Source organism: Miniopterus natalensis, chromosome 9 (assembly GCF_054644295.1).
Source record: "Miniopterus natalensis isolate mMinNat1 chromosome 9, mMinNat1.hap1, whole genome shotgun sequence".
Classification (NCBI taxonomy): domain Eukaryota; kingdom Metazoa; phylum Chordata; class Mammalia; order Chiroptera; family Miniopteridae; genus Miniopterus; species Miniopterus natalensis.
Window position 1 is genome coordinate 39,436,097 of NC_142089.1, and position 26,115 is coordinate 39,462,211.

Sequence of the window (26,115 nt, forward strand, 5' to 3'; positions counted from 1 at the left end):
GTTGGTGCAACTTCCCCCCCCCACACTTTTCAGGTGATGAAAACATCACATATATTACAACTTGCCCAACACCATGGAGCCAGGAATCCGTGGCGCCCAGCTTCAGCCCAGCCTGGCCCCATGTCACACGCTGTCTCCTCGGTCCTAATAAGCGTATTATGTGTAGGCCTGAGGTATTTTGAACACTTGCCCTTTCAGGTACTTGTATGTATTTGTACGGGTGTCTCTTCTGGTTCCTTCCTTACTAAGCTCCCTGAAGTGAGAGAATGTGGCTTTTTTTCCTTTCCCGCTCCATGTCGAGTTCTTTTGCTTTCCTTATGGAAGACTCCAGGCCACCGCTGCGGACAGGTTGGCAGAGCCTTCGGGACGCTCTGGCCTGAAATGAGGCCCCAGGATTCTCAGGCTGCTTTGTCTGCTCTCTTTCAGAAAGTCCAACCGTCATGCTGTCTGCTGGCAGTTTTTCCTCCCCCTACGAGCACCTCAGCCAGCCGGAGACAAAGCGCATGGTGGAGCACTACACCGCCTACCTCAGTGACAACACCCGCCTCATTGCCAACCCGGGGCTCAAAGTGAGTGCTGGCGTGGGGCCCCACGTCTGGTGGCCCCCTCCCCGGGCCGGGGGAGTGCTGGCTGTGAACCTTTGAAGTGGGAAGGCCAGCCCTGGATCTGTGCCTCTCAGCTGGAGAGCCAGAAAGACAGCGTGTGGCCCCCGGGGAGGTTGGTTGCTGATGACCCTGCTGATGGATTAAGAAGCCCTGGGAGCCGGAGGAATCTCTTTCAGGCCTTCATGCACTAGGGCTTTCTAGGTGGGGGGTGTGATTTAGAGACCAGTGAAACTTGGCCAGACCTGTTTTCCCAGGAGAAAGAAGTAAAGTGCCCCTACCGGCTGCTGAGATAAAGATAATGAATTTTAAGGAGCGGAGATTTAGTGTGTGCGCGCGTGTGTGTGTGTGTGTGTGTGTGTGTGTGTGTGTGTGTGTGTGAGAGAGAGACAGAGAGAGACAGAGACAGAGACAGACAGAGAGAGGGAGAGATGCTTCACTATAGGATCTTTCCTCTTCAACGCAGAGAGCTTCAGTGGGATGACCAGGGGAGTAAATCACAGTCACACATCCACTGACTGTTCCAGTGAGCCCTTGTTTTCCCCAAGTTTGGCTGTGTCCGTCTGCTCGGAAGGGTTTGGAAGAAGTAACTGGGCTTGGCTTCCCTGCCGCCGAGCCTAGGGAAGCGCTGCCAGCAGCCCACTCTCTTTTCATGTGGGTCTTAAAGGATCCCCGCTATGTCCTCCTTTGTTTCCCAGTTCTCTGTCAGAAATGAAGTAATGGCTACCAGCCACGTCACAGATGAATGGATGACACAAATGGAAATGAGTAGCCTGAACACTTACATTGTCCGCCGTTACATAGCAACACCCAATGGCGTCCTCAGAATTTATCCCGGTTCCCTCATGGACAAAGCATTTGATCCCACTAGGAGACAATGGTGAGTTTTCGGGGCTTCCATTATCAAAGATTCCCCCCAAACCCTGGAGAGACATAAGTACATACTATAAAGCAACTTTAGGCGGCCACACTAAGGAAGGTACTTTCATGGCAGTGAGAACATGTTTTTGAATAGTTTCTTTTTAAATGTATTAACAACAGCTTTGTGGGTTTCCTCTGCGTACAATGTTTTTATCTCCTCATTGAAATTTTGAGGCCGAAATGCTTTATGCTGGGCCTTCCCACCTCCTGGTGGCTTGTTGATTTCTGCCTCGTGTGTAGTGTCTGTAGTGGGTATACTTAGTGTCACCGCACATGACTGTGGAGTCAAATGACAGCTCATGTGTGACCTGTGGAAAATGAACATGTATAAATTCAAAAACCTTTTTTTTTACTTCTGGGCTTTCTTTTTACTGATTTTCAAAAACAAATGCCAGTCAGGTAGTATAGCAGGGGAGCATCTTGGGCATAAACACGTGATTTCTAGTCTTAGTTACTAATGAGTCGGCTATTTTTCTTACTGCCTGTTTCCCCACCCTTACCAATCCAGGGTGCATTTTTATGTGACGAATTGTATCAATTGAATTAATCATTCATTAATTTCTTTTTATGTTAGCCTCTAAAACATCCAGACTATAGATCTTATTAAAAGCCCAGATATATCCTGAGTTCTGTATCTTATTTAAAGGAGCATTTTAGATTTTCTTGACCTTTTGTGTTGAGGCTTCGGTCAGACATGAAAGATTTGAACTCTTTTGAATTTTATTGTAACATAGGCATTATTTATAATAAATATTTTTTGACCTTTTAAAAAAATTTTTCAAATTACAGTTTGCATTCAAAATTATTTTGTATTAGTTTCAGGTGTACAGCATAGTGGTTAAACAGTTGTATACTTTATAAAGTGCTCCCCCGATATTTCTAGTACCTACCTGGCACCATACATAGTTATTACAATATTATTGACTATATTTCCTATGCTGTACTTTACATCCCTGGGACTATTTTTTAACTACCCATCTGCACTTCTCAGTCCCTTCACTTTTTTCACACAGTCCCCCAGAAATACTTTTTTTAAGTTACGAGCTCACTTTTCTTTGAAATTTACAGAATTGTTCATACCCTAAAATAACATGACTTTCTTTGGTTTCTATTAGGTATCTCCATGCAGTAGCTAATCCAGGGTTGATTTCCTTGACTGGCCCTTACTTAGATGTTGGAGGAGCTGGCTATGTGGTGACCATAAGTCATACAATTCATTCATCCAGGTAATATTTTAATCAGTTTTTCATCATTTCTTGAACATAGCAAGGGTATTTTGAAAATTTGAATAGATTAATGGCAAAAGTGTGGCCTTTGAAGTGAGGCAAGCTGAGGTTTGAGTGTGTTCTTCAGTCTTGTCATCTTGGATTCCCTGTGCTTGCCCCTGCCATCTGTAAAATGGGGGTAATACCACCTCACAAGGTTGTCGTGGGTGAGTCATAAAAAGCTCTTACCTGTTCTTGTCAGCCATGATGATGCTTCTGAAGAAGAAAAAGAAATGTGTTAGATTCACTAGAGCAGTTTGTAAAATGCCAGCCTTAACCCAATCCAAGAAATACCAATAGGAGCCTGACGATTATCATTCCTTGAGAGTATTTTCCAAAGGAAGGGACCATTTTTAATGAAGGGAACAAAGTATCAAGACATCAAATTTATTACCTTTTGTATTGGGGTCTGACTTTAGAATTATATAGGAGTTTATTATTTTTACTTTGTCCTCGCGCTGCGTCCTGAAAAAAGGCATTTTGAAAATTGATTTTCCAGGAACTATAAAATGTCAGCATCACTGTAAATATATTTACAGTGCTTTATATTTCCTGCTTTTGAAGTTTCCGTATTTAAGCTACAAATGTCAGTGAAATGTTGGGTGAAGAGGCTAGTGAAACACATTAAACCCTTTTAATCCCTTCCTTATACGAAGAGCTGGCTTTCCCTAGTAACCAAGAAAGACCCTGTTTTGACTGGTACCTCTAATGATGCCTTAAAATTTATGGGAGACAGATTTCTCTGCTTAACTTTATGCTTCTCACTGGTGCTCATTAGATACCGAGTGATTGACATTCAGTAGAATTCTTCTAACGCAGGTTCATTGCGAACAAGAGTTTGGAAGCAGTGCTGTGCGGAATTTCAATCATGACCTGTGTCTCTGCGGAAAGCAGGGCCCTGCCGCCAGCCAAGTGCTGATTCCTTTACAGGGCACTGTATCTGTTTGGCTCTCTCAGCTGCTCCCATAATATAATATTTCACATGTAAACAAGGAAACACTCGTTTAGAACAGATTTTTTCGTTGTTTTCATTAACAGACCATCTGCCAGGCATACGCCCACTATTGTCTGAATAACAAGGCCTGTCATCCCTCCCACGCTCATCAGTTGAGAAAAAGTCAACAAAAGTGGTTTCTTTGAGGGGTCAGCAGTCACCTTGGTCTTTGAGGACAGCGGAATAGCTCTTAAAGATAGCATCGGGCAGGTTGAAAACGGACAGGTGTGTTTCTTACGTAGTCTCTGGCCTTCCATCAGGCTTCTCCACCTGGCTGCTCACTATCCAGATCAGACCCGTTAGCTTTTCCTTCTACCTTCTATATAGTATTCTTTTTGTTGGTGGAGTGGGGCTGCCACAGGAAGGTGCAGATTTTTATGCTCGTATACATAGGTACATAGACATGTTTTTGTTGGAATTTCAATGGGTGGAAGAATTTTCGTTGCGTTTATTTATAAGTATTTATGGTGTCAGTCCAAATGGAGCATGATAGAAATGTGATGGCCTTTCCAGTTAGAAATACCTGGGTTCAATTCCCTTATTGGGTTAGTTTTTATAGTGTGCTTAACCTATACAAGTTTAGTTATTTGGGTTTAACAAGAGTTAAGTGGCCATTTAAGTCCTGGATTCTGTCTACCAGTTGCTCAGTGAGAGTGTATTCCAGGAATAAGTACCTGTTCTTGCCTTGATCAGTGTAGTCTTAGGGACATTTTTCTTAGTTCAGCATGTTTTTATTATTTAAAGCCATGTATTTTTCATTCAGCAGAGTTTAGAATGCAAGTCAACCACTCCTTCTGGTTCTCAATCAAAGCATCTGTAGCTTTGATGGATGTGATGTAGATGGTCTCTCTGCAAAGGTAGTTTTTTCAAATAATTGCAAGTGAATTTGGCCTCAAATGCCAGCTTGAGAATCTAACCTCCTCCTAAGATGTGAGTCTGCTCTGAAAAAGTAGATTTACCGTTTACTGTTTATATGACTATAAGCAAGTTCCATTTTCCCTTGGTTTTCTCACCTGTGAAAGAGGGATATTAGGGTCTATTTCAAATGATTCTTTAGTAACTACATTAAATAATATATGTGATGCTCTTAGAACAGTGCCTGGCAAATGGTAAGGACTCAGTAAATGTCAAATACTTAATATTATGTTCCATGACTGCCTGCCTTCATATGTACAACGGAGATAATAATGCCCATGTTGAATGATACGAGAATTAGAGATGATGAATGTAAAATGCTTAGCACTGTACTTGACAATATCGAATCCCAAATAAATGGCAGTTATTTTTATCATCATTCAATTCATGCTTTAAATTTCTGGCATTTTAATAGGTCAGAAGAGGGAACTTATGCTAATGTTCAGTTTATCAGGAGACATTTTCATTCATCCTTGGTCTGTGGAAGTGGTTTGACTGATAGCTTGGGGAGGAGCTTTTCTGACTCAGTGCTCACTTATCAGTTACTCTTAGTAACGGTGCTATGATTCTTCCACAAACATTATTAGCAGTCTGAGAATCGAGGCGTGTGTTCTTTGGAGAATGATAATGCTGATAAAGATGATGAAGCGCAGTCGGTGATTAGGGACTGATCAGATGAGTCTCTGGCAGAGAAAATCTCACAAACAGCATGGTCTATTGTACTTAGAAATGTAGGCTTGGTTTGATTTTTCTATGGAAATTTTTGTGAGTTGCTATGGGAACAGTGTACATTTTTGAAATGCAGGTAAAATATGAAGGTTAGACTTACATGAGCAATATGCATGCTTTTACTTCAGCATGTTGATCATATTGGAACAGATGACAGTCAAATAGAGGATGTCATCTTAACTTGTCACAAAAAAACTGAGTTATTTTTTTTTTCTTTATGGAGGCAGCTGAAGTATTGTAGAAAGAGCAAGATTTCCATACTGGACCATACACCATACATAAAATGTGATCAATTTTGTTTAAGTCTTTTAAGCATTCGAAACCTAATTTCTCATTTATTAAGTAGGAACTATAATTCCTCTTTGACATCTTGGCAGGAAATTAAATAGATCATGTAAAATTGCTTGGAAACTCTTAAGGGGGCAGTGTAACCTCGTGGTTAGGAGCATTATTACTTTGTAATTGAAGACACTGAGTTTAAATTCCTGCTTCTGTTAGTTATTCACTGTGTGACTTTGGCCAAATACTTCATCTTCCCAAGCTTCAGTTTTCTAGAAATGATAGTGCCTCATAGGTTTTCTATGAAGAAATAATTGAAATGATATATTCAGATGTCTACCAGAGTGCCTACAGATTGTGAGTATTCAGTAAATGGAAGCTGTTACTATTATCATAATGATGACTGTTGTTTAGACTCATCACTCTTTCCCAGACAAACAAAAGAGGTTTAAACGTACTTTGACTGACACTTCAGCAAAACATTTGCTACAAAGCACAAATCCCATGTAACGTAATTAAGTCATGAATTTCTTCCATGGTGGAATTTAAGTTACTTCCATAACAGTGGGGCTCTTACTGAGGCAATAGCCTCTCAGAGATAACCCCACAATACAGTCCTCCCCCATCCCATGCCAAACACAGTTTTGACAGCAAAACTCTGATAGAAATTTCTTTATGGGTCATGGTCCCTTTTTCTGGTGGTTATTTGGGGAGGGTGTGTGGAATGGGGATGGGGTTTGGGGTGATATAAGTTAGTATCACTGTTGACAGTAACCCGAAGGGGGCAGTTGTCTACATGGCAAGGCTAATTTCACTCCCAAATTCTGATTTTCCAAAAGGGAGATTTTACTTTGGCAAGTTCCTTCTGAACTTTCCAATTAATATTTATAAGGCTTTTGTCGAAACCATGCCATTTTTCTTTCGGTATTTTCTTTATAAAGAGATCAGTTTGGTGAATAATGATAATTATGGGCTCTTGGAACGTGCCATGTTGGGTAAACTTTAAAAATTCCCAGACACAAAAGTGGCCAAGTAACCAAGCCCTTTCAACTGCTCATGAACATACAGTAAAAAGAACCTAGGTTCCAAGTGAGACGTCAGTGCTTCTGATATATCTAGCAATTTCTCTGAAAGAATGATGAATTCACTCTCTGTCTAGGACTGTGCTTTAAGCCCTATTTAGTTTTCTTTAGAATAACTTTTCCTGAAACACCTTCTTGAGTGTTTTTGGTATGTTTGGCAGCTTGCTCAGCACTGTAAACACACCACCTCATCTAATCCCAATAACAGCTTTATGAAATAGATACTGTTATTATCCCCATTTTCTGATAAGAAAACTGGAGCTTAAAAAGGTTAAGTATTATCCCAGGAGCCACAAAAATAGAAACCAACAGGGCCAGGATTTGATCCCAGATCTACTTGATTCCAAAGCTAAAAGAGTAGCACCATGTCGTAGTGCCCAACTGTATCTTCCTTGGTGCTCCTGTTTTTGAGAGTAGCATTTTAGAATGGTCAAAGAACTGGCCTGTGAACCAGGAGAATCTTATTCTAAAATATGAGCTGTGTTTTGGGTGGAGTCAACATTAGTATTATAGGAAAAAACTAGATATTGTTTCTACTGTTTTTTTGTGACCTTACACTCATCAGTTAACCTTCGGGAGACCTCAGTTTCCCTACCTATAAAATGAAGGAAATAGCCCGGCCGGGCGTGGCTCAGCGGTTGAGCATCAACCTGGGATCCAGGCGATCGGGGTTCGATTCCCGGTCAGGGCACATGCCCAGGTTGCAGGCTCGATCATCATTGATGTTTCTATCTCTCTCTCCCTCTCCTTTCCTTTCTCTGAAGTCAATAAAGATGTCTTTCTAAAAAAAAAAAAAAGAAGGAAATAATTAAGGGGCCGATTCCGGTTCCTTGTCTAAGGTTCCTCGTTGTAAAGACCCATAGCAGCCGTGCGCCCGCCCTCCCCCCGATGCTGCTCCCTCCCACCCCCAGATTCTTGCCGGTCTCGTGTGAACATCCGTAGCCAGGACTGGCCATATTCCACAGCTGCCGGCTCTTTGGCTGGTCTTTTTTTAGAAAGTTCTACTTGAGTCTTACATTGTTCTCTCAGCACATCTCCCTGTGATGCTGGCCCAGTCATTTCGTCGGCCGTTTCTGTGGGGGTGGAACGTGGAGGAAAAGCAGGCGTGCGTTCCTGGGACCGAACGCTGTCCTTGCGACTGAGCGTGGCTTTTACCTTTAAATAACCCGCCTCTCCCTCTCTTGGTCTTTCCCGCATGAAGTACACAGATGTCGTCCGGGCACACGGTGGCCGTGATGGGCATTGACTTCACGCTTCGATACTTCTACAAGGTTCTGATGGACTTACTGCCGGTCTGTAACCAAGACGGCGGCAACAAAATCAGGTAAGTCGTTCGGGGCGCCACGTCCTTCCTAGCGGCGGGACGCGTGGGAATGTCGTCAGGCGTCTCTGCTTGAACGGCAGCTGCGTTGCCGTGGTCGGGGCCAGAAATGGAGTCCGTGGTCTGGGTGTTCTATGAAGAAGGTTTCAGTTTTGTTTTGTTTTTTTAATTTTCTAAGATGCTTGCCAGTTATGATTTAGACAGACAGACTTGGCTCATGACGGAGAGGAACTGTGGCACAGAATTCTCTTACAGCTCTTGTTTCTTTAGAAGTCAGTAATTAGAGGTTTCCTATACTTTGGGTGCTAGAAGCTACCAGAGGGTACTCTTGGGTAGCACTTTTGGTGCTAACTTGGTTATTAAACCAAAGTCCTGTGAGATGTTTCAGATTCTCCTTCCCCAGAAAGAGGCTCATGGAACCAAAAGTCTTTGCCGCCTGAATTTCAAAAGATTGTGTCTGATCAAAGCAAAGGCATTCCCTTGGTTTAATGCAGGCCACTTTTAAAAATAGCTTTCTCATTCCAATCTCATGGCCCGTGCTGCACATCACTGCTAAATTTCACGTTGGCCCTTAATGGGGAGATACAGGACTCACGGCAAATTGTTGGGAAGAATGTAGAGTAAAATAGAGCAGAATGTAGCCTTGGTTAGAGCGGTCCTGGCTTTACTGATTTAGAGTTTCCATCCAATATATTTTTGTATGTCCCCCGAATGTCATATTTTATGTATGTTTATCATCAAAAGGAGAAATTGGATGGTCGACTTCAAGTGTGTGCCTATAAATACTCAAGGTCACTCTTTTCAGAATCTCCCTCCTCAAAATAAAGAATAAACTTCTTGCTGATACATCCTTGCCAAAGATCTTCAAGTCCATCTTCCTTGGACTGGGTGGTCACACTGTGTGAACTGTGTAGGTGCCGTCAGAGGCAGGTGTAACTCTCTCACCTTAAACAGTGTGCCAGTGATCCACCACCTCGAGAATAATGTATCTGTCTACCTGACTGCCAGTCATCCTCCATTTTATCAATGAATGTTTATTGAGAACCTGAGATAAATGCAATTCGTTTCAGAGTTAGCAAGATCAATGCTCTCCGAAGGCACAGAAAAACAGCGCCAATGACAGGGTTGTCACTTGTTTTGGTGCAGGTGCTTCATAATGGAGGACAGGGGTTATCTGGTGGCACATCCGACCCTCATTGACCCCAAGGGACATGCACCTGTGGAACAACAGCACATAACCCACAAGGTATTTGTTGCAAAGCTGGTAGCTCAACTCTCCAGCAGACTGCAGCTCACTAATTACATGGCCTATGTCTTCTGTTTGGCCTTGTTAGGAGCCCCTGGTAGCAAATGACATCCTGAACCACCCCAACTTTGTCAAGAAGAACTTGTGCAACAGCTTCAGTGACAGGACAGTCCAGAGGTTTTATAAGTTCAACACTAGCCTCGTGGTAAGTTGATTCCTTAACACTCTCATGTCCCTTCCACTGTGGAATGTAAAATAGAATAATGGTATCGTTTATTTTACTCTTGGCTGTTCCATTGAGTTAGAATGATAGAAAGATGGACAGGACCTGAGCCCAGCTCCCCAGCATGACAGTTGTGGAATATAAAGCCCAGAGTAGAGAAGCAACTGTTGTAAGTTCTCACACCTGGTGTTTTGTAATAAACATTCTGTCCCACTCTGACGTCCGTCCCACTCTGTCGTGTGAATATATGTGGCACCGTGTTTCTCTCCTCCTGTCTTCTAGACATCACTCTCCTGAAACTCCTAAAGCCACTTAGTTCTTGGTGCTCTAACCGTAACATGAAAGTTCTCATGTGCATCATCCAAAAGTTCTTTCTCTTTTCAGCTTAGAAGACTCTGTACGATCTGAGGCACTGCACACTTACCTGGCTAAAGATCTTAAGGATTTTCTTACTAATTTGTAAATTACCCTAGCTGGGAGAGTACTAAAACAACTAATGTCGGCACCAACATTCAAAACAAAAAGTTATTAAAAAGAAATAAGCTTTTTGCCCCGCCAGTGTGGCTCAGTGTGGCATCAACCCATGAGCCAAGAGGTCACTGGTTTGATTCCCGGTCAGGGCACATGCCTGGGTTGCGGGCTCGATCCCCAGGAGAGGGCGTGCAGGAGGCAGCCGATCAATGATGTTTCTATCTCTCGCTCCCTCTCCCTTCTTCTTTCTCTAAAATCACTAAAAACATACCAAAAAAAAAAAAAAAAAGGTAAGATTTTTATTTGAAATAGATATTTATATCACTAAATGTATCAGTAAAAATTAATTTTAGCCCAGCTGGCATGTCTCAGTGATTGAGCATCGACCTATGATCCAGAAGATCAAGGTTTGATTCCCGGTCAGGGCACATGCCCTGGGTTGCAGGCTCGATCCCCAGCAGGGAGCATGCAGGAAGCAGCCGATCAATGACTCTCTCTTCATTGATGTTTCTCTCTCTCTCTCTCCCTCTCCCTTCCTCTCTCTGAAATCAGTAAAAATATATTTTTTAAAAATTCTTAATTTTAAAGATACTATGGTTAAATGAAAATCCTAAACTTACTCAAAAAAAGCAATTGCAAAAACAATTGTCTAGAGGAATAGACGAATGTTTAAAATGAATACATTAAAAGAATAGTATATTCAAAACAAAGAAGGTCATTATTACTTGGTTCAGACCCCCTATCATTCTGAGAAGCATGTTCTTTAAGGACACTGACAAACTTGGGTGTAATCAGAAAGAGGCTGCCAGGGAAGGTTGTCATATGAAAATCTAAATTACTCTGTGTCTGGCATCATTTGTGCAAAGATTTCCTGAGACAAAGCCAGGATATTCCAGCAGAAATTTTTCAGAGATGTCAACTCTAATAAAATACAGGGGTGGGCAAAAGTAGGTTTACAATTGTTCATATGGAAAATAATACAATAATTAATAATAATATAAGAATAAACACTATTTCCTGACTGTAAATCTACTTTTGCCAACCCCAGCATGAATTAGAATAATGTCTTAAATGGCGTTATTCCAAAAGGGAATTGGAGCATTCCTGGGTGTTGGAGCTAACAGGATGCAAAGCTTATGTTATTGCTTATATTGTAGAGACGGGCATTTCCCAGGCAGTGGAAAATTCATCTGGACCTCTAAGAACCCATTCAGTGCCATGATTCTCACAGTTTGGCTTATTCTCACCCTGCGTATATAGGGGATACTGGCATGGTAACAGTTTAAATAATTGGCCTGCTGCATATGACACACATGGAGAAAGAAATGACCACACTCAGTGTTACAATGCCGCCTTTGAATCTTTGATTTTCTAACATAGTGACAAATTTGGCAATTCACAAAACTGGCTATTGCATTTTCTTGTTATAGAAGGGATAAGAGGGTGCTTGCTTTACTTGGATTGTTTAAATATTCTGGAAGCAGGACACTGGCCTCTTAAAGAGGCTTTGGTTTTAAAATAATTTTATTCTAAAAGAACAGATGTTTGTTCTCAGGGTGGGGGGGTGCAAATGCATGTTTTCTGGTTGTTTAGGTTTGTCTTTAAATAAATTTCAAACTCTTTCTACCAGAAAGTTGTCTTTCATTGCTTCTTGCATTTATTTCCACTTTATGATATATTATTATGTGCTACAAAGGAAAGAACAGATTACAAAAACAGCTATGAAAATTTTATTTTTATCAGCGTAGATAAAAGAGTAAATGATATATACACAACTGTTAAATGAGAATTATCTATGACGGGATTATAAATAATTTTTTAATCTTCCACTTTTTTAACAGTGACTATGTATACTACTTTTGAAATCAGAAATTAAGTGTTATTGTAAGCTATTTTCAGCAGATGGCTGATTGGCTGTTTTCACCATGGTAGGGCTGAGTCTTCGCATTGTTGTTTGTCACTTTTGACTCCTCGGTTGTCTACAGGGGGATTTGACGAACCTCGTGCATGGCAGCCACTGTTCCAAGTACAGACTGGCGAGGATCCCGGGAACCAATGCGTTTGTGGGCATCGTCAACGAGACGTGCGACTCGCTTGCCTTCTGTGCTTGTAGCATGGTGGATCGGCTCTGTCTTAACTGCCACAGGTAAAAATGCCATGGGTCATATTCTCTGTTTACCTTGCTGTTGAATATTTTAACGGATGCCGGTCATTCTGAAGTGGCCCCTGCAAAATAAACGGAAGGTGCTGGGTGCGTCCTGGAGAAGAGGGAAGTCCTGGTTGCAGAAGCATGTGAGCTGTGTTTGCAGCAGCCTTGTCCAAAGAGCAGTGGTTTGAGGCCAGTTGTATCTTTAAACTGTTGGTCGTAAAGTCTTTTTTACTATGCATTTTAACTAGCTCGAGTTTTCTTTGTTTTGCTTCCCCTGGTATGTGTACAATATGTAATGTGTTATTGACCCTCTGCAAGTAACTTTCTCTTTGCTTTTCAGAATGGAGCAAAACGAATGCGAATGTCCCTGTGAGTGCCCTCTAGAGGTCAACGAGTGTACTGGCAACCTCACCAATGCAGAAAACAGGTAAAATATGTATGTATGTACTATATACGTTTGCTTTGAGTCTTGTTCATAGATTTATTTTGGGGTTGGGACATAAGAAGATGATTCATTCTGCTGATGTAACTGTTTGGTGAGCCATATTTCAAGCTCCATAGTGCCTTACAATGAAGTCCACTTCCAGGTTTAAATTTAAATGCTGTGAAAGAATTAACAGTATATGTGCTCTACACAAAAAATATAGAGACTGTTACAGGCATTAACTGAGTGCCTACCATGTGTCAGTTATCTTATGCACATTAAGTCACTTAGTTTTCAAATGAAACCTGTGATAAATACGTAGGTATTTTTCATACACACACGTGCTCACACATAACACAGCATTATTTATATTAGTGACAAATTTTGAGACCAGTTAAATAAATTATGGCAAGTCCCTTCTCTAGAACTTGAAAGAAAGAATGCTGTGTGTATGCATAATAAGACATTTGACCCTCAAACAAAGCAGGGGTTAGGAGCAGCGACCCCCACACACAGTTGAAAATCTGTGTATAACTTTTGACTTCCAAAAAACTTAGTTGTCCCTCAGTATATGTAGGGGATTGGTTCCAGAACCCCTCCATGGATACCAAAATTCACAGACACTCAAGTCCACTCTATAAAGTAGCATAGAACAATGCATAGAGTCATCCCTCTGCATCTGCGGACTCCCAACCACGATCAAAACCAAGACAGGTTATTTACTGAAAAAAATTTGCATATAAGTGGACCCACATAGTTCAAGCCTGTGTTGTTCAAGGATCAACTGTATATACTTATTTAGGCATAGAAAAAACGTCTAGAAAAAAACCCATTAAACTGTTAACAGTGGTAACCTCTGAAAAGTAAGATTTAGAATGGTGAGTGAGGGGAGGTAATATCCATTTCTGATTGTATGTATTTCTATTTTGTTGAATATTTATGACATCCTAATTTTTTTTATATTTCTTTTGTACATTAAAGATGAACATATTAAAGCTTAGCATAGTTAGGTGTTTGGCCCAAGATTTTATATAGCTAAGTGGCAAAGCCAGGATTCAAACCCAGACCTGTCTGACACCGTAGGGGCCAGGGGCATGATGAACTTGGCATGTACATGGTCCTAACCTCCAGACTTGCTCCTGAATAGAAACCCGAGCTGCGAGGTCCACCAGGAGCCAGTGACGTACACGGCTACTGACCCTGGCCTGCAGGACGCTCTTCACCAGTGTGTCAACAGCAGGTGCAGTCAGAGGATGGAGAGCGGGTAAGTGTCCCCAGGGCTTATTTTAAGTCAATGTGATGGTTTGGGGAGCAGAACCTAGTAAACTGTAGTGACCAGCAGCCTCACCGAGCTTTTCCAGCTGATATTTATGATTCCTATTCTTGATGTTTTAAAAAGTAGTGTCTAATTTTCAGATCCCGGACTGATCTCCACAAGCCTTTTATCCACCAGGTTTTCACTTGTTATAGCTACTTGGCATTTGTCCCGTATGTTATGAATGAGTGGGAAACCTCTTCCTGAGATAAAATGTGAAAACAAATGAGTGAGGTGACCTGGCGTGAAGAGGCAAGGGCGAGGGGCAGGAACTCATGGGTCCAGAACCCGAACCCGAACCCGAACCCAGCAGTCAGGCTCTGTGTGATACAGTGGAGCTTATCCGCTTTCTCCCTTAGATAGCAGATATGCTTCCTGGTGGTTTTGAGAACTGAAGACTGCGTGTCCCCTGCTCCCTCTAGGGTGTTCGGGACTAGACATTACGGCCGTAGCGGCTGTGGTAACCCAAAGGGGTGGGAGTGGGGTGATTTCTTTACATATAGCTGCAGGTCCATTTGATGAAACAGTTCGTGGGTAGAAAGGGCAGCCAGCTCTACTTTGGGTGTCGATCTTGGCAGAGGAATGGTAGGGCATCAGATAGACTGAGATGGCATGAGGTAAGCCAAAGTCAATTAAGTTTGAAAAACACTGCGTATATTCCCTTAGAGAGTCATAGTACACTTAACTTATTAAAAACTCTGGCCCTGGCCGATTTGGCTCAGTGGCTAGAGTGTCGGCCTGCTGACTGAAGGGTGCCGGGCTCAATTCAGGCCAAGGACACACACCTCAGTTGCAGGCTCGATCCCTGGCCCTGATCAGGGTGCGTGCAGGGAGCAACCAGTCTATGTGTCTCTCTCCCATTGATGTTTCTCTGTCTCCCTCTTCCCCTCTCTCTGAAAATATCCTTGGGTGAGGATTTAAAAAAAAAAGCTGTAAGAAATTGACAGTAATAAAATTGGTTGAACGTTCCTGCATTTCCCAAAATTATTTGACCATGTTTTCCTTCCTTCCTTCCTTCCTTCCTTCCTTCCTTCCTGCCTTCCTTCCTTCCTTCTTTCCTGCCTTCCTTCCTTCCTGCTTTCCTGCCTTCCTTCCTTCCTTCCTTTTTTTTATATATATATATCTTTATTGATTTCAGAGAGAGGAAAGGAGAGGGAGAGAGAGAGACAGAAACATCAATGATGAGAGAGAGTCATTGATCGAGCCCACAACCCGGGCATGTGCCCCGACCGGGAATCGAACCCCAATCGCCTAGATCCTAGGTCAACACTCAACTGCTGAGCCACGCCCGGCCAGGCTCCTTTTTTTTTTTTTTTTTTTTTTTAATGATCATACACTTGAATGAGGTTAGGCCAAAGTCTAACAAACCTTGGGGCCATTCGGTCTTTTAAGATAATTTTGAATAATCCTGCATTCATCCATGCTGCGTGGATTTCATTGTTTGATTCATAGAGAACAGTTTTATTTCTCTCATTTCTAAGTTGTTGAGGGACATAAAGCAGCTGTCCCCTGGCAGATTATTGCTATTCTCATTTTATGAGGAAAGGAAACTAATGCTCAGGAGTTACAGCACTAGCAAGTAATGGACCTCTGGAGAGCCGCCTGATGCCCGAGCCCACGTGCCCGCCCCTGCCCATCACTGCCTCTGGACACTCAGCCCCGTCTTTCTGGCAGGGACTGTTTTGGTGTGCTGGACTGTGAATGGTGCATGGTGGACAGCGACGGGAAGACTCACCTGGACAAATCCTACTGCGCACCCCAGAAAGAATGCTTTGGGGGGATTGTGGGAGCCAAAAGTCCCTACGTGGATGACATGGGAGCAATAGGTATGTTTGTTGGGAACCCATAATAATTTGATTCTTGAATACACATTTTCCTGTCTGCATACTAGTACAGAAATCTTAAAACGATCTCTGCTTCCCTGATTCCTTTGCCAATAGTTTTTAGTTACAAAACCAAGGCAGATAATTACCTTCAAAGCTGGCTAGATATGCTGTGCAGAATGAAGAGCCGTTGGTCCTGCCACATTTTGCAAGCCTGGAATTCGTTCCCTTAAGGCTCACCTGAGAAATATCAGGCCTGATCTCCACGTGGGTGAACCCTAGAGCTCGTCTGAACGTGAGTCCCAGCTGTCAGAAGCGCAGGGCCGATGATAGGCGGAGTGACCGCTGCTCATCCATTTCCTGCTGCCACTGTCCCTCACGACTTTTGCAGACGTGGAAGTCTTGTGGCTGCAAATGATTATTTAGAGCCTTTGGGTCAACAGAGGCCAGAGCTACCCAATGCAGCTGGAGTGCTTAGGGTGGGCGACAGAGACACTGGAGGGAAGAAGGCGTCTAGAATCAGGCCCCAGGACCTCAAAAATGCTACCTGCATCCCACAGTGAGATCTTCTCAACGTCTTTACGGAGTTAGCACAGACTCCTAAAGCTCAGCTGGCATGTGAGGCAGCTGTTCAAGCCTTTCGTTAAAGCCTGGATTATTGACCTCTCCCCGCATCAGCCTGCCTGTAGAGGAAGCTGCAGTGTGGGGAAGGGTGCTGAGCTCACATGCTAGCCCTGACCCGGGTTAGCACACAGTGGGAGTGACCTCGCTCTGAGAAGTCGCTGTATATGCCCACCTGCAGCTTTCTGTCTAAAAAGTGCATGAAGGGTGCTTCAAAGGAAGCCCATAAGCTTTGAAATGCGATCTTTTTAGCACATACTGATTATTCCTGGTGCCATTTATTTCCGTGAACTCAGTCACATGACCCCAAAGAGGCCCACGTCGCCCTCCCCTCCCTACTTCTCGCCCAAGAGCAGCCCCCGCCCCAGGGAGCTGGGCCTCGGCACTGGCCACCGCACATTTAAGTGGCTCTCGTCTACTCGCTCGTGTTACCCGAGCTTGCTAATCGTGTTCTTGCTCTGTTGGGCAATTAGCATTTCATTTGAGAACCGGGATCTAAATGAAGTCACTGCTGCCACATTCTGGTGGGTTTTCTTTGAGGGATTCAAAGCTCAAACAGCTCATCCTCACCAAACCCCTTCCCGCTCTGCTCCTTCCCATCTCGCCCCACCCCCACCTCCTAACACCACACTTGGGAAATCGTGACAAGGGACGTCTGTCTGTCTGTTTCCATGCAGGTGACGAGGTAGTCACACTGAACATGATTAAAAGTGCCCCGGTGGGCCCCGTGGCCGGAGGCATCATGGGGTGCATCATGGTGCTGGTCCTCGCCGTGTACGCCTACCGCCATCAGATTCACCGCCGGAGCCACCAGCACATGTCTCCTCTGGCCGCCCAAGGTGAGCTCCAGGGGCCGCAGACCGCCTCCGGCGGGCCCAGGGCTGGCAGGGTGGGGCCGATTGCGCGAGCCTCTCGGCAGCTACGAGAACAGCGCTGCACTTCCAGCTTCTCCAGGGTGCATGCAGGGGACCCAAAAGTCTGCTTTCCTCCTTTGGCCCCTTTTGATCCCCTAGGAAATTCCCGGATCCTCTCTCTTCTTACCCAGCACTCGCCCCCACGACCTGCTCTAGAGCAGGCCAGCCAGGGAACCCGAATGCCCACGGGGATTTCTTTCTCACTCAGCTCAGACGTCGCCTTTGCTGTTCCCAGAACACTGGCAAACAGAGGAGCCCCGGGTCACTGTTGGCAAGAACACGGGTCGTTCTATTGCAGCGGTTATTATATAGTTTATTATATATTTTTGTGAATGAACACACATTCTCAGGAATAATCACATCTCTTAGAGCAGGATAGGTGAATGAAGCCAGGTACAAAAGGATTAATCTATAATCCTGGCATCCATGCCAAGAGTTCGATGTGGAATCTGTGTTCCTTTGCAAGGGACAAAACCATTTAATGGCCACACACACACACCCTCCTTCCTAGCCTGAGCTGTCTGGAGATCGGGCTGATCCAGCATTCCTCCTGGGCTAGATCAGGAGCCACTGGGCTTGCCTTGCAGCAGTAAAGACAGGTGACATTGGCATGTGTGTGACCCCAATCCTGATGGAGGGGGATCCTGGGTCAGTGCTGCCTGATTCAGCAACAGGGCTAAGCGCACAGCTCTTTCCGCTCAGTAAGATCCGGTTAGACTGAGGATGGCTGCCCTCCGCTGTGACCATGTGCCTGACCTTCTGTAAGGTGGTGAACCACCACTTACCAGCCGGAGCCTGAGACCCCTTCCTTCTGTTTCGGGTGCTTCAGCAGTGTTGTTAGTCTCTGTCAGCCTCTCCTCTTTCTTCTGAAATCCATGTCAGGTTCGGGTGTTCGCTAGTTCCCCCTCTTGATCTCCTCTGTAAAAAATAATATAACAATAGTAAGATGGGGCATCGGTTTCTTTTTTCCAAGATAGGATCCGTTCTTGACGGAGTGCTGTCACCCAGCCATCAGACGAGCACGCTGCGGGGTGTTAAAGCCGTTGATCTTGTCTGATTAAATAGTCATGTTTCTCTCTTTTTCACGGTGGGTAGAAATGTCAGTGCGTATGTCCAACCTGGAGAACGACCGAGATGACAGAGATGAGGACAGCCACGAAGACAGAGGCATCAGTGAGTGCCGCGGGGGGCGACGGCGGGAGGCTGGTCCAGAATAAATATTCCTTTTCATGTCCTTTTGGCTTGTATTAAAATTTCATAGCCTTTGACAGGATGGGGTCCTTTCGTTAGGAATACGTGTAGGTGTTTGCTTTGTTTTAGAAACTCTCAAAAGGTTTCACAGGATGTTCTTTTTGGATTTCAGTGCTTTGGCCTAAGACCCCTCACACCCTTTCATTTCTTTCTGCCCATCATTGCCCAGGGTAGTGTTCTAGAAAGGGAATCTTCGGGTATGCCTTTTTTTTAAATCCCTAAACTAATGTATACAACCCAGGGGGATGGGGGGAAGGAGCATTTCTTTATCAAAAGAGAGTTCCCTTCCTGTTGAGATACCTTAGGCTTCAAGCACTTAGAGCCCATCTTCTTGATGCCTGCTGGGGGTGGGTAACTAGGGACCGCTCCCTGCCCCAGTTCTAAAACCAACTCCCCTAATCCTCAGGACTTTTTAAAAATTACATACTCTAGCTCTCCACAGAATGACCCCAACACGTAAATGAGCCCACTCAGAGAAAATGCCCTTGACACAGTGAGGACGCAGGCATACAAGTGACTGGCTGTCCTTGCCTTCCGCAGTCAGCAATACCCGGTTTATAGCCGCGGTCATCGAGCGACACGCCCACAGTCCAGAGCGGAGGCGGCGCTACTGGGGCCGATCGGGGACGGAGAGTGACCATGGTAAGACCTGGCTTCCTCCCGGGTGCCAGGGCCCAGGATCCCGGTGGACTCCTGGGCCAGTGCTCGCACCCGCTCTTCTCTCTCTTTCCTGGTCTGTGCTCAAGGAAATGACTTTGACATAGTTTTCAAAAAAGACACATTCCAACACGACACTTTTACAGGAGCCCAAGGGTGGCTTTGCACGTGTCTCAGCACTCCTGCCAGATGGCTTCTGGGCACACAGGTGGCTGCCTAGGTTCCCGCCGTGAGTAAGGATTCAGATTGAATGAAACCTGCTTACCACCCCACGGGATTCCCCACAAACTGGCAGCCTCACAGGTCCTGCTCTCCAGTGTTGTTAGTTGGCAAACACCAGCGTCATCAGGGGCTCTCCCGGGCACGTACTTATGGGACATGCCAAGAGTCCACGCTGTCCTCTGGCATTCCCCACTCCGACCTCCAGCCTTGCCTGGGAGTCTCAGGGAAAGTTTCATTTAAGAGACATTTGCACCCTAGCCAGATTTGCTCAGTGGTTAGAGCATTGGGGTGCATGCAGGTGGCAACCAATAGATGCTTCTCTCTCACATGGATGTCTCTCTCTCTCTCTCCCTTCCACTCTCTCTGAAAAGCAATGGGAAAACTATCCTCAGGATTAAAAAGAAAGAGACAATATTTTCTCTAGGCCTTGAAGGATGAAGAAAGAAAGTGAGGGGCAAAGGGACTAGTGTGTACAGTCACGGAGCTGTATAGAGTAGCTGTGGGGTGCTCAGGAGCGCTCCAGGCTGAGTTGTGAAAAGGCACTGAGCACCAAATGAACTATGAATGATAAAATCCACACCCTGCACCAAAGATGTGGCTGCCGCTTCACTGCTCACCTTCCCTGTGTCCATGGGGCTTGTCGTCACAGAGAACAGCACTTTTTATTTTTCATATAGCTATTTAAGTTTCTGGAAGTATTTATTTTCTTCCCAGAATCAGGGTTCTTTTAATGCATAAATAATGCATTTATTTGACTCTGCTTTCTCCACATCTACCCTGAAAAGAAAACAAAATAAAAACATGTCTTCAAACAGAGTGTTCCCTCCCACACCTGTGCTAAAAAATGCAGGAGCATGTGTTCATCAGAGCAGCCGACGTGGCCTTTTACACGACAGCCAGGTATTCAGACTCCCTTTGGAAAATAGGAGCTCAAGCTCTGGTTGTAAATTGGAGACTGTTAATTTGGGTTTTGAATGGCATTGTCCCCATCAACTAAATAGAAATGTTGCGTTTCTATGGAGAGTCAAAGCAGAACTTAAATTTTTCAGTTTCTTTGACTTTCTGCCTTTTTTCCCTAAAAACCTTTGAACATTCTATAAATGCATTCTGCCAGGCAGTTCTGTGCCTCTTCTCCTTTGAATAATAAAACAGGTTTGAGGCTACTCAAGTTCAACAGAAATAATTTCTTATTCAGCAGAAATACTGAGCTCCCTCTCCCTCTCCCTCTCTCTCCCCCAACAGAAATTACTTCAATACAGAATTGGAATTCTGAGTGACAATGTTCCATTAGCTCTCCCATTGTCTTAGTAAAATGGCAGATTAAGCAACACTTAGATAAAAGGAACAGAACAGTGTCAGTATCTGAAAGCCAAGGAATCTAGTGAAGGGCTTGCTTTCTTTCATTTTTCAGAACAATTGGATCCCTGTTATCCCCCAGGAATAAAAAAATAGTTTCTCGTGCAGACAGAATGCAACACTAAAAGAAGTGGAAGACATTGACATTCCACATAATTCCAGTTGCACTACAAAATCAATAGCATTTAACAGTGTGTTGTCATAGCCCTGAACCCATACAGTGGGTCACTAAAATTGGTGGCACCGAGTTAACATCCCTGTCACGCCTAGAGGATAAGCCTTTTGCCCACATTGAAACAGGGATCTAATCTGATTGTCCTGTCAGCACACTTCTTGCTCATCTGTGAATTCCCCTATGTGGTGACTGTATTGGCATCTGTTATTTGCTAGGCACAGGGGAGGGAGTCAGAGAAGGGGGGGTTGTCATGGTGCAGAAGAGCTTGCTTATAGGAGAAGGTCAGCAAAACTCACTTGGAATCTCCCCTCCCCTCCCCTGTACAAGTTTTGAGACCTTAGCCAAGCTCCTTTGGACCTCAGTTTCCTAATTATTGAAACAGGATTAGAAATTCCTCCCCAGTGAAGTTGTTGTGAGGAGTAAATGAAATAGTGTATGGCAGAGAGGAGCTCAGGTTGACCTCCCCACCTCCACAGCCACTCTGCCCTCGAGGAATTTACAGTCTGGAGGAAACAGTAAATGAATGCATGTATTCATGACTGATAAACTGAATATGACAGCTTCCTTAAAGGAATGACCCAAAGAAGATGATGGGGAGATAGTCGTCTTTTTATCTGCAGGGAAATCGTGGAAGACCCCAGGAGGGGGAAAGTGGCATGTGCTGGCCCTTGAATTTGTAGGATTGCAGGACCAGGGTTCTTTGCTACTCAGTGAACATATTTTCACAAGAGTCTTGGCGTCTGATTCACAAAAGGAACTCAAAAGAATAACATAGATAAATATATAAACACCAAACACACTCGACTTTGTGGTATGGTTCAGACTTGTGAAGTTCCTAGAATTAAAATTAAATGTTACCAGGCTAACCTTGGAAACACTCAGGCTGCATTTCTTATTTAGAAATATTTAGTGTGGCCAACAGAGTTTTGTGTTTCAAAGGAATTTAATTTTAACTTTTTTATCTTAATAAAAAATTCTATTCAAAGTAAGAATGGTTTTTGAAAGGTAGAATTATCTTCGTCAATATCCTAAGCCCACCTAGAGCGATTGTTTTCAGCGTCCAACTTATTACCTGTTACTGTCACAGAGCAGGTTAAAAACAGTTACTATCGTTCTATACTTTTAATTATGTATCTGCTTTGTACATTATTTCTCTTGAAAATATCATCTTCTGTCTAATCATCTGCTGGCTTATTTTTAAATTAAAAACCACCGATCTATGTTTGTGCCTTCTGAATCTATGTTTTGGTTACCATCTCATTAGAAACTTTATGCATATGTATGTGAAGCAACATTGTTTGTCTTTGCAAGAGCGAAATTTTCCCCTAGTGAAGCAAATTCCAAAAGATTCAAAAGGCAAATACTGAACCTTGAAAACCTGGTCAAAAACCGCATAGTGCAGCCGGAGACCATTTTCTAGAGGCGCAGATGTTGTCCTGCAGTTACTCTCTGTGGCCACAAGGTGGCGAGTGAGTCCCCTGAGAGCCCGACATCCCTCACCGTCAGGAGAGGTTTCTTAGAAACCGTCAGCTGAATACACGAGCAGAACACCAAAGAGCAAAGCCTGACTTTGACCCTTCTGTTCTTAATGCACGTATGACTTCCTTCCTGAAGCCTGTTTCTTGATTGAGACCCTCTTTGCAGAGACTTTCTTTCATACACCTTTGGACAGTAAAGACATTTTTCCTTTGAAAGTATTTGTACATGTCCTTTGTGTTTTAAATAGTGCTTCCTCCCTCATGAGTCAGAGGTGGCGTCTGTCTTACTCATTCATCACTGGTCCCAGGGCTCAACAGAATTGCGTGGCACCCAGTATACAATTGTTAAGTGAGAGTATCACCTGCTTCTGCACACTTGCTACTCCCTTCCTCCAGATTTTCATTAATTATTGAGATAAGGGGAGGCCTAGTTTACAGAGGGATTGAGCACATTAAATAGAATGGCCTCACAGCGAGAGGTTCACTTTGGAAGGGTCTCTGCTGGGGTTCTCATCAGAAAGCATCAGGAGAAATGGGGGTGCCCCCAAGTTGCCTCGGGGACAGCTGCAGCATCCCCACCAACCTGGGCCTGTGACTGGTCAGGTCCAGAGCATCCCTGGGCCCTAAGTCAGAATCCCCCGGGCAGGGCCCAGGGAATCCTAGATTGTCTTCATTATTAGGTGAGACTGGTGAATGTCACCACAGATAACTTTTAAAAAATTCATTGATGCCTTTGCTTTGGGAATATGTTATGTGAATTTTTTTAAGTAAGTGCCTGCTTTGTGTGAGTCGTTGCATTGACTATTAGGAGTACAAAGATAAATAAAAGTAAGTTCCTGTGTTTTTTTAGAAAGAACTTGCTAATAGATAAGACAACCTGATATTTTATTATAATATGGTAAAATATAACATAGAGGTGTGCACAGAATATCATTTAAACTCACAGAAGGGACACTGGGCTGAGGGTTGGGGTGTTGGTTGGCAGAGCTTCCCAGAGAAGACCCTCAGACTGAAGCGTGAAGCACAATAGCAAGGTGAGGGAAGGTGGAAAGGTGAACCAGGACCACCATGAATTTTATATCATGAATATGAAGATGAAGATGAATTATCAGTTACTATGGGTGAGTGTAAGTAAGCAGAGACAGGAGGCTGCCTGGGAGTGTTTAGAGGAAAGATGAAGACAACCTAGCGCTAAAGGTTGGCCAAAGATAACACAGACACTGAACTTTCACTAAGACCAGGTTTTCCACTTTAGTCCCTAATATGTAGAGCACATGGTGGCTTAAGCATATGTAGCACTTTGTAACTGAGGTGGTAGGGCCTACCATCCAGTCTTTTATTCTAGACACAGCTGAGAAACTCATTCTGGTCCCTGATCTCTTAGTCTTGGGAGAAGGCATCACAATTTCCCCAGTCCCTAAACCTAGAAACCTTGACCTTTTCTGAGGGTGTCAACTCTCTTGTCCTGTGCACCAGGCAAATCCATTTAGTCGCCAAATCCAGCCCACTCTGCACTTGAAGAGTCCCTTGAAGCCCGTGGCTGCCCCACTGAAGCACTGCAGCTGTCCCGTGTCAGGCCCTCGCCATCTCCTCCGGCTGACGCACCAGCCCCCTGTCGTCTGAGCCTCTGGTCACTCTTTCCTTCTGTCCAGCCTCTTCATTGCCACGAGGGGTCACCTTGACACACGACACGTCTTTGCCCTTTGCCTCCCCTTGCTCATTACCGAATCCTAATGCGTAGCTTCGACCGGCCCTGTTGACCTGGTCTAGTCTCCCCGTCCAGCCGCATCTCCCGTGTCCTCCCGCGTCCTGTGCTCTTCACCGCGGGTCTGTCTGCACGTGCTCCGCTCCCTGTCTCAGGCACCTTTCCTCCGCCTTTCTTTTCCCAATAAACCCTCCTGTCCCAACAGGGCCTCCTTAAGTGTCACCTCCTTAGGTATCCTAGGGCCTTTTCACAATATTGTGTTTTCTCCATTTTCTATGCTTTGGCATGGCCTTGATGATGTGACTGGATCTCACCTTTCCACCTTCCACCTGCTCTGTTCTCTGGCTACCTGCTGGCTCGCATCCTAGCCGCACGGTACAGGAATGTCCTGAGGTTTCCACACCTCTGTAGCTGTGCATCCCCACTTACCAAACTCCTACTCATCCGTCTAAGCCCAACTAAAACTATGAGTGCTTCTGTGACACATTCTCACACCCCCAGCTAGATGCAGTTGCTCCCTGCTCTGGATTTTAACTATACCTCAGTTACAGTGTTTTCCATTGTCTGCATTACAGTAAGCCCAGCTTCACGAATATCTGTCTCATACTTGGTTGTGAAATCCTTAAGGAAAAGAGACGGCTCCTATTCATGTTTTATAGTCTCCCCCTCCCGCCCCATAATGGTCTCCAATAAATGAAGAATGAAATTGAGCTGTGTTTATACTTGTTTTCTTTCTCAAGCTTTTGAGCTCCTTGTATAGGGGCCAGGCTTTCATCTTGGTGTCTCCTGCAGGGGCCAGCGTGGTGTCTTGTACATGGTAGGTGCCCAATAAATATTTGTTGCCTTGGACCGACTTAAGTAATTCTGTCATTTGGGAAAGATTTCATTGAGGTCAGAGAACTGCCGTTATCGTTTTTGCATGGAGCACACGTTTTCAACCACCGACTGTTCCTGCGTGGCTGTGTGCAAGCACGTCAGCTTTGCAGCCACAGATGTGACTAGCACTACCCACGAGTAAGTGCTGACTGATGCTAACTGTAGATGCAGCGGAAATATTAATGAGCTGTCACTTCTCAAAAATTTTAAAGGGGATTTTTGCAATATTTAAAAACATGCCAGAATTCTTGGAATGGAATCCTTTGATCAGCAAGGACATTTTCTTTTGAAACATGTATTACTTAGAATACCAAAAGAAATTAATCTTTAAATACAGGGAGCCGGCTTCCATGGAGAATAGCTGATTCCTTTGCTAGTTGCTGTGGGTGTTGGAGGAGTTGCTCTTTCATTAGGTACTGGAACCTCGGGCAGGTTCACCAACCTCTCTGATCATCGCTTCCCTCACCTGTAAAGTGGATATTAAAATACATGCCTGTTGGTGTGCAGCAGTGACCTGACATCCGTGCCTGCCAGGGAGCAGGTGTGCAGACCGTGATGGCAACTGGATTTGTTCTTACTGTTGTATCCCATTCAGGCATTTTGAAGCCCAGCTTTGCCCACCAGCTCCCAGCTGATCTGAAACCTGTTAAGGCCTTTTTCTTGAAGCTGCCTTTTTTTTCTTTCTTTCTTTAAAATATAGTCTTAATCTTATCTCAGGTAAAAGTGTAGGAGGAGAGTTCCCCAGATGTCACGGGCGGTTATCTATGGCTCAGATGGGACATGAGGAGATTTTGGTTTTTGTTTTGTTGATTTAGGGAAAGGGTTCTCGTATATATATTTCTGATCTGGACTTTCTCAGTTGTCTGAAATGATTAGGTATTGTTTTAAGAAGGAAACGGTCAACAAAAAATCTCTTTAAAAAATAAGTCACTTGGCCCAGCTGGGTGTGGCTCAGCGGTTGAGCGTTGACCTAGGATCCAGGCGATCGGGGTTCAGTTCCCAGTCAGGGCACATGCCCGGGTTGTGGGCTCGATCAATGACTCTCTCATCATTGATGTTTCTATCTCTCTCTCTCCCTCTCCTTTCCTCTCTCTGAAATCA

At 44.3% G+C, this 26,115-nt stretch overlaps 1 protein-coding gene across 1 annotated transcript in view; it reads left to right on the forward strand.

Annotated features, from left to right (window-relative positions):
* CACHD1 (cache domain containing 1) overlaps window positions 1-26,115 on the forward strand; it is a 192,433-nt gene that overhangs the window by 163,825 nt on the left and 2,493 nt on the right. Inside the window, exons 14-26 of the mRNA XM_016208395.2 lie at window positions 427-569; window positions 1,301-1,482; window positions 2,639-2,749; window positions 7,989-8,111; window positions 9,255-9,354; window positions 9,443-9,559; window positions 12,034-12,194; window positions 12,538-12,624; window positions 13,769-13,885; window positions 15,611-15,762; window positions 17,058-17,219; window positions 18,390-18,467; window positions 19,086-19,187. Of these exons, the coding sequence (XP_016063881.2) occupies window positions 427-569; window positions 1,301-1,482; window positions 2,639-2,749; window positions 7,989-8,111; window positions 9,255-9,354; window positions 9,443-9,559; window positions 12,034-12,194; window positions 12,538-12,624; window positions 13,769-13,885; window positions 15,611-15,762; window positions 17,058-17,219; window positions 18,390-18,467; window positions 19,086-19,187 (1,635 nt within the window). The remainder of the gene's footprint in view (window positions 1-426; window positions 570-1,300; window positions 1,483-2,638; window positions 2,750-7,988; window positions 8,112-9,254; window positions 9,355-9,442; window positions 9,560-12,033; window positions 12,195-12,537; window positions 12,625-13,768; window positions 13,886-15,610; window positions 15,763-17,057; window positions 17,220-18,389; window positions 18,468-19,085; window positions 19,188-26,115) is intronic.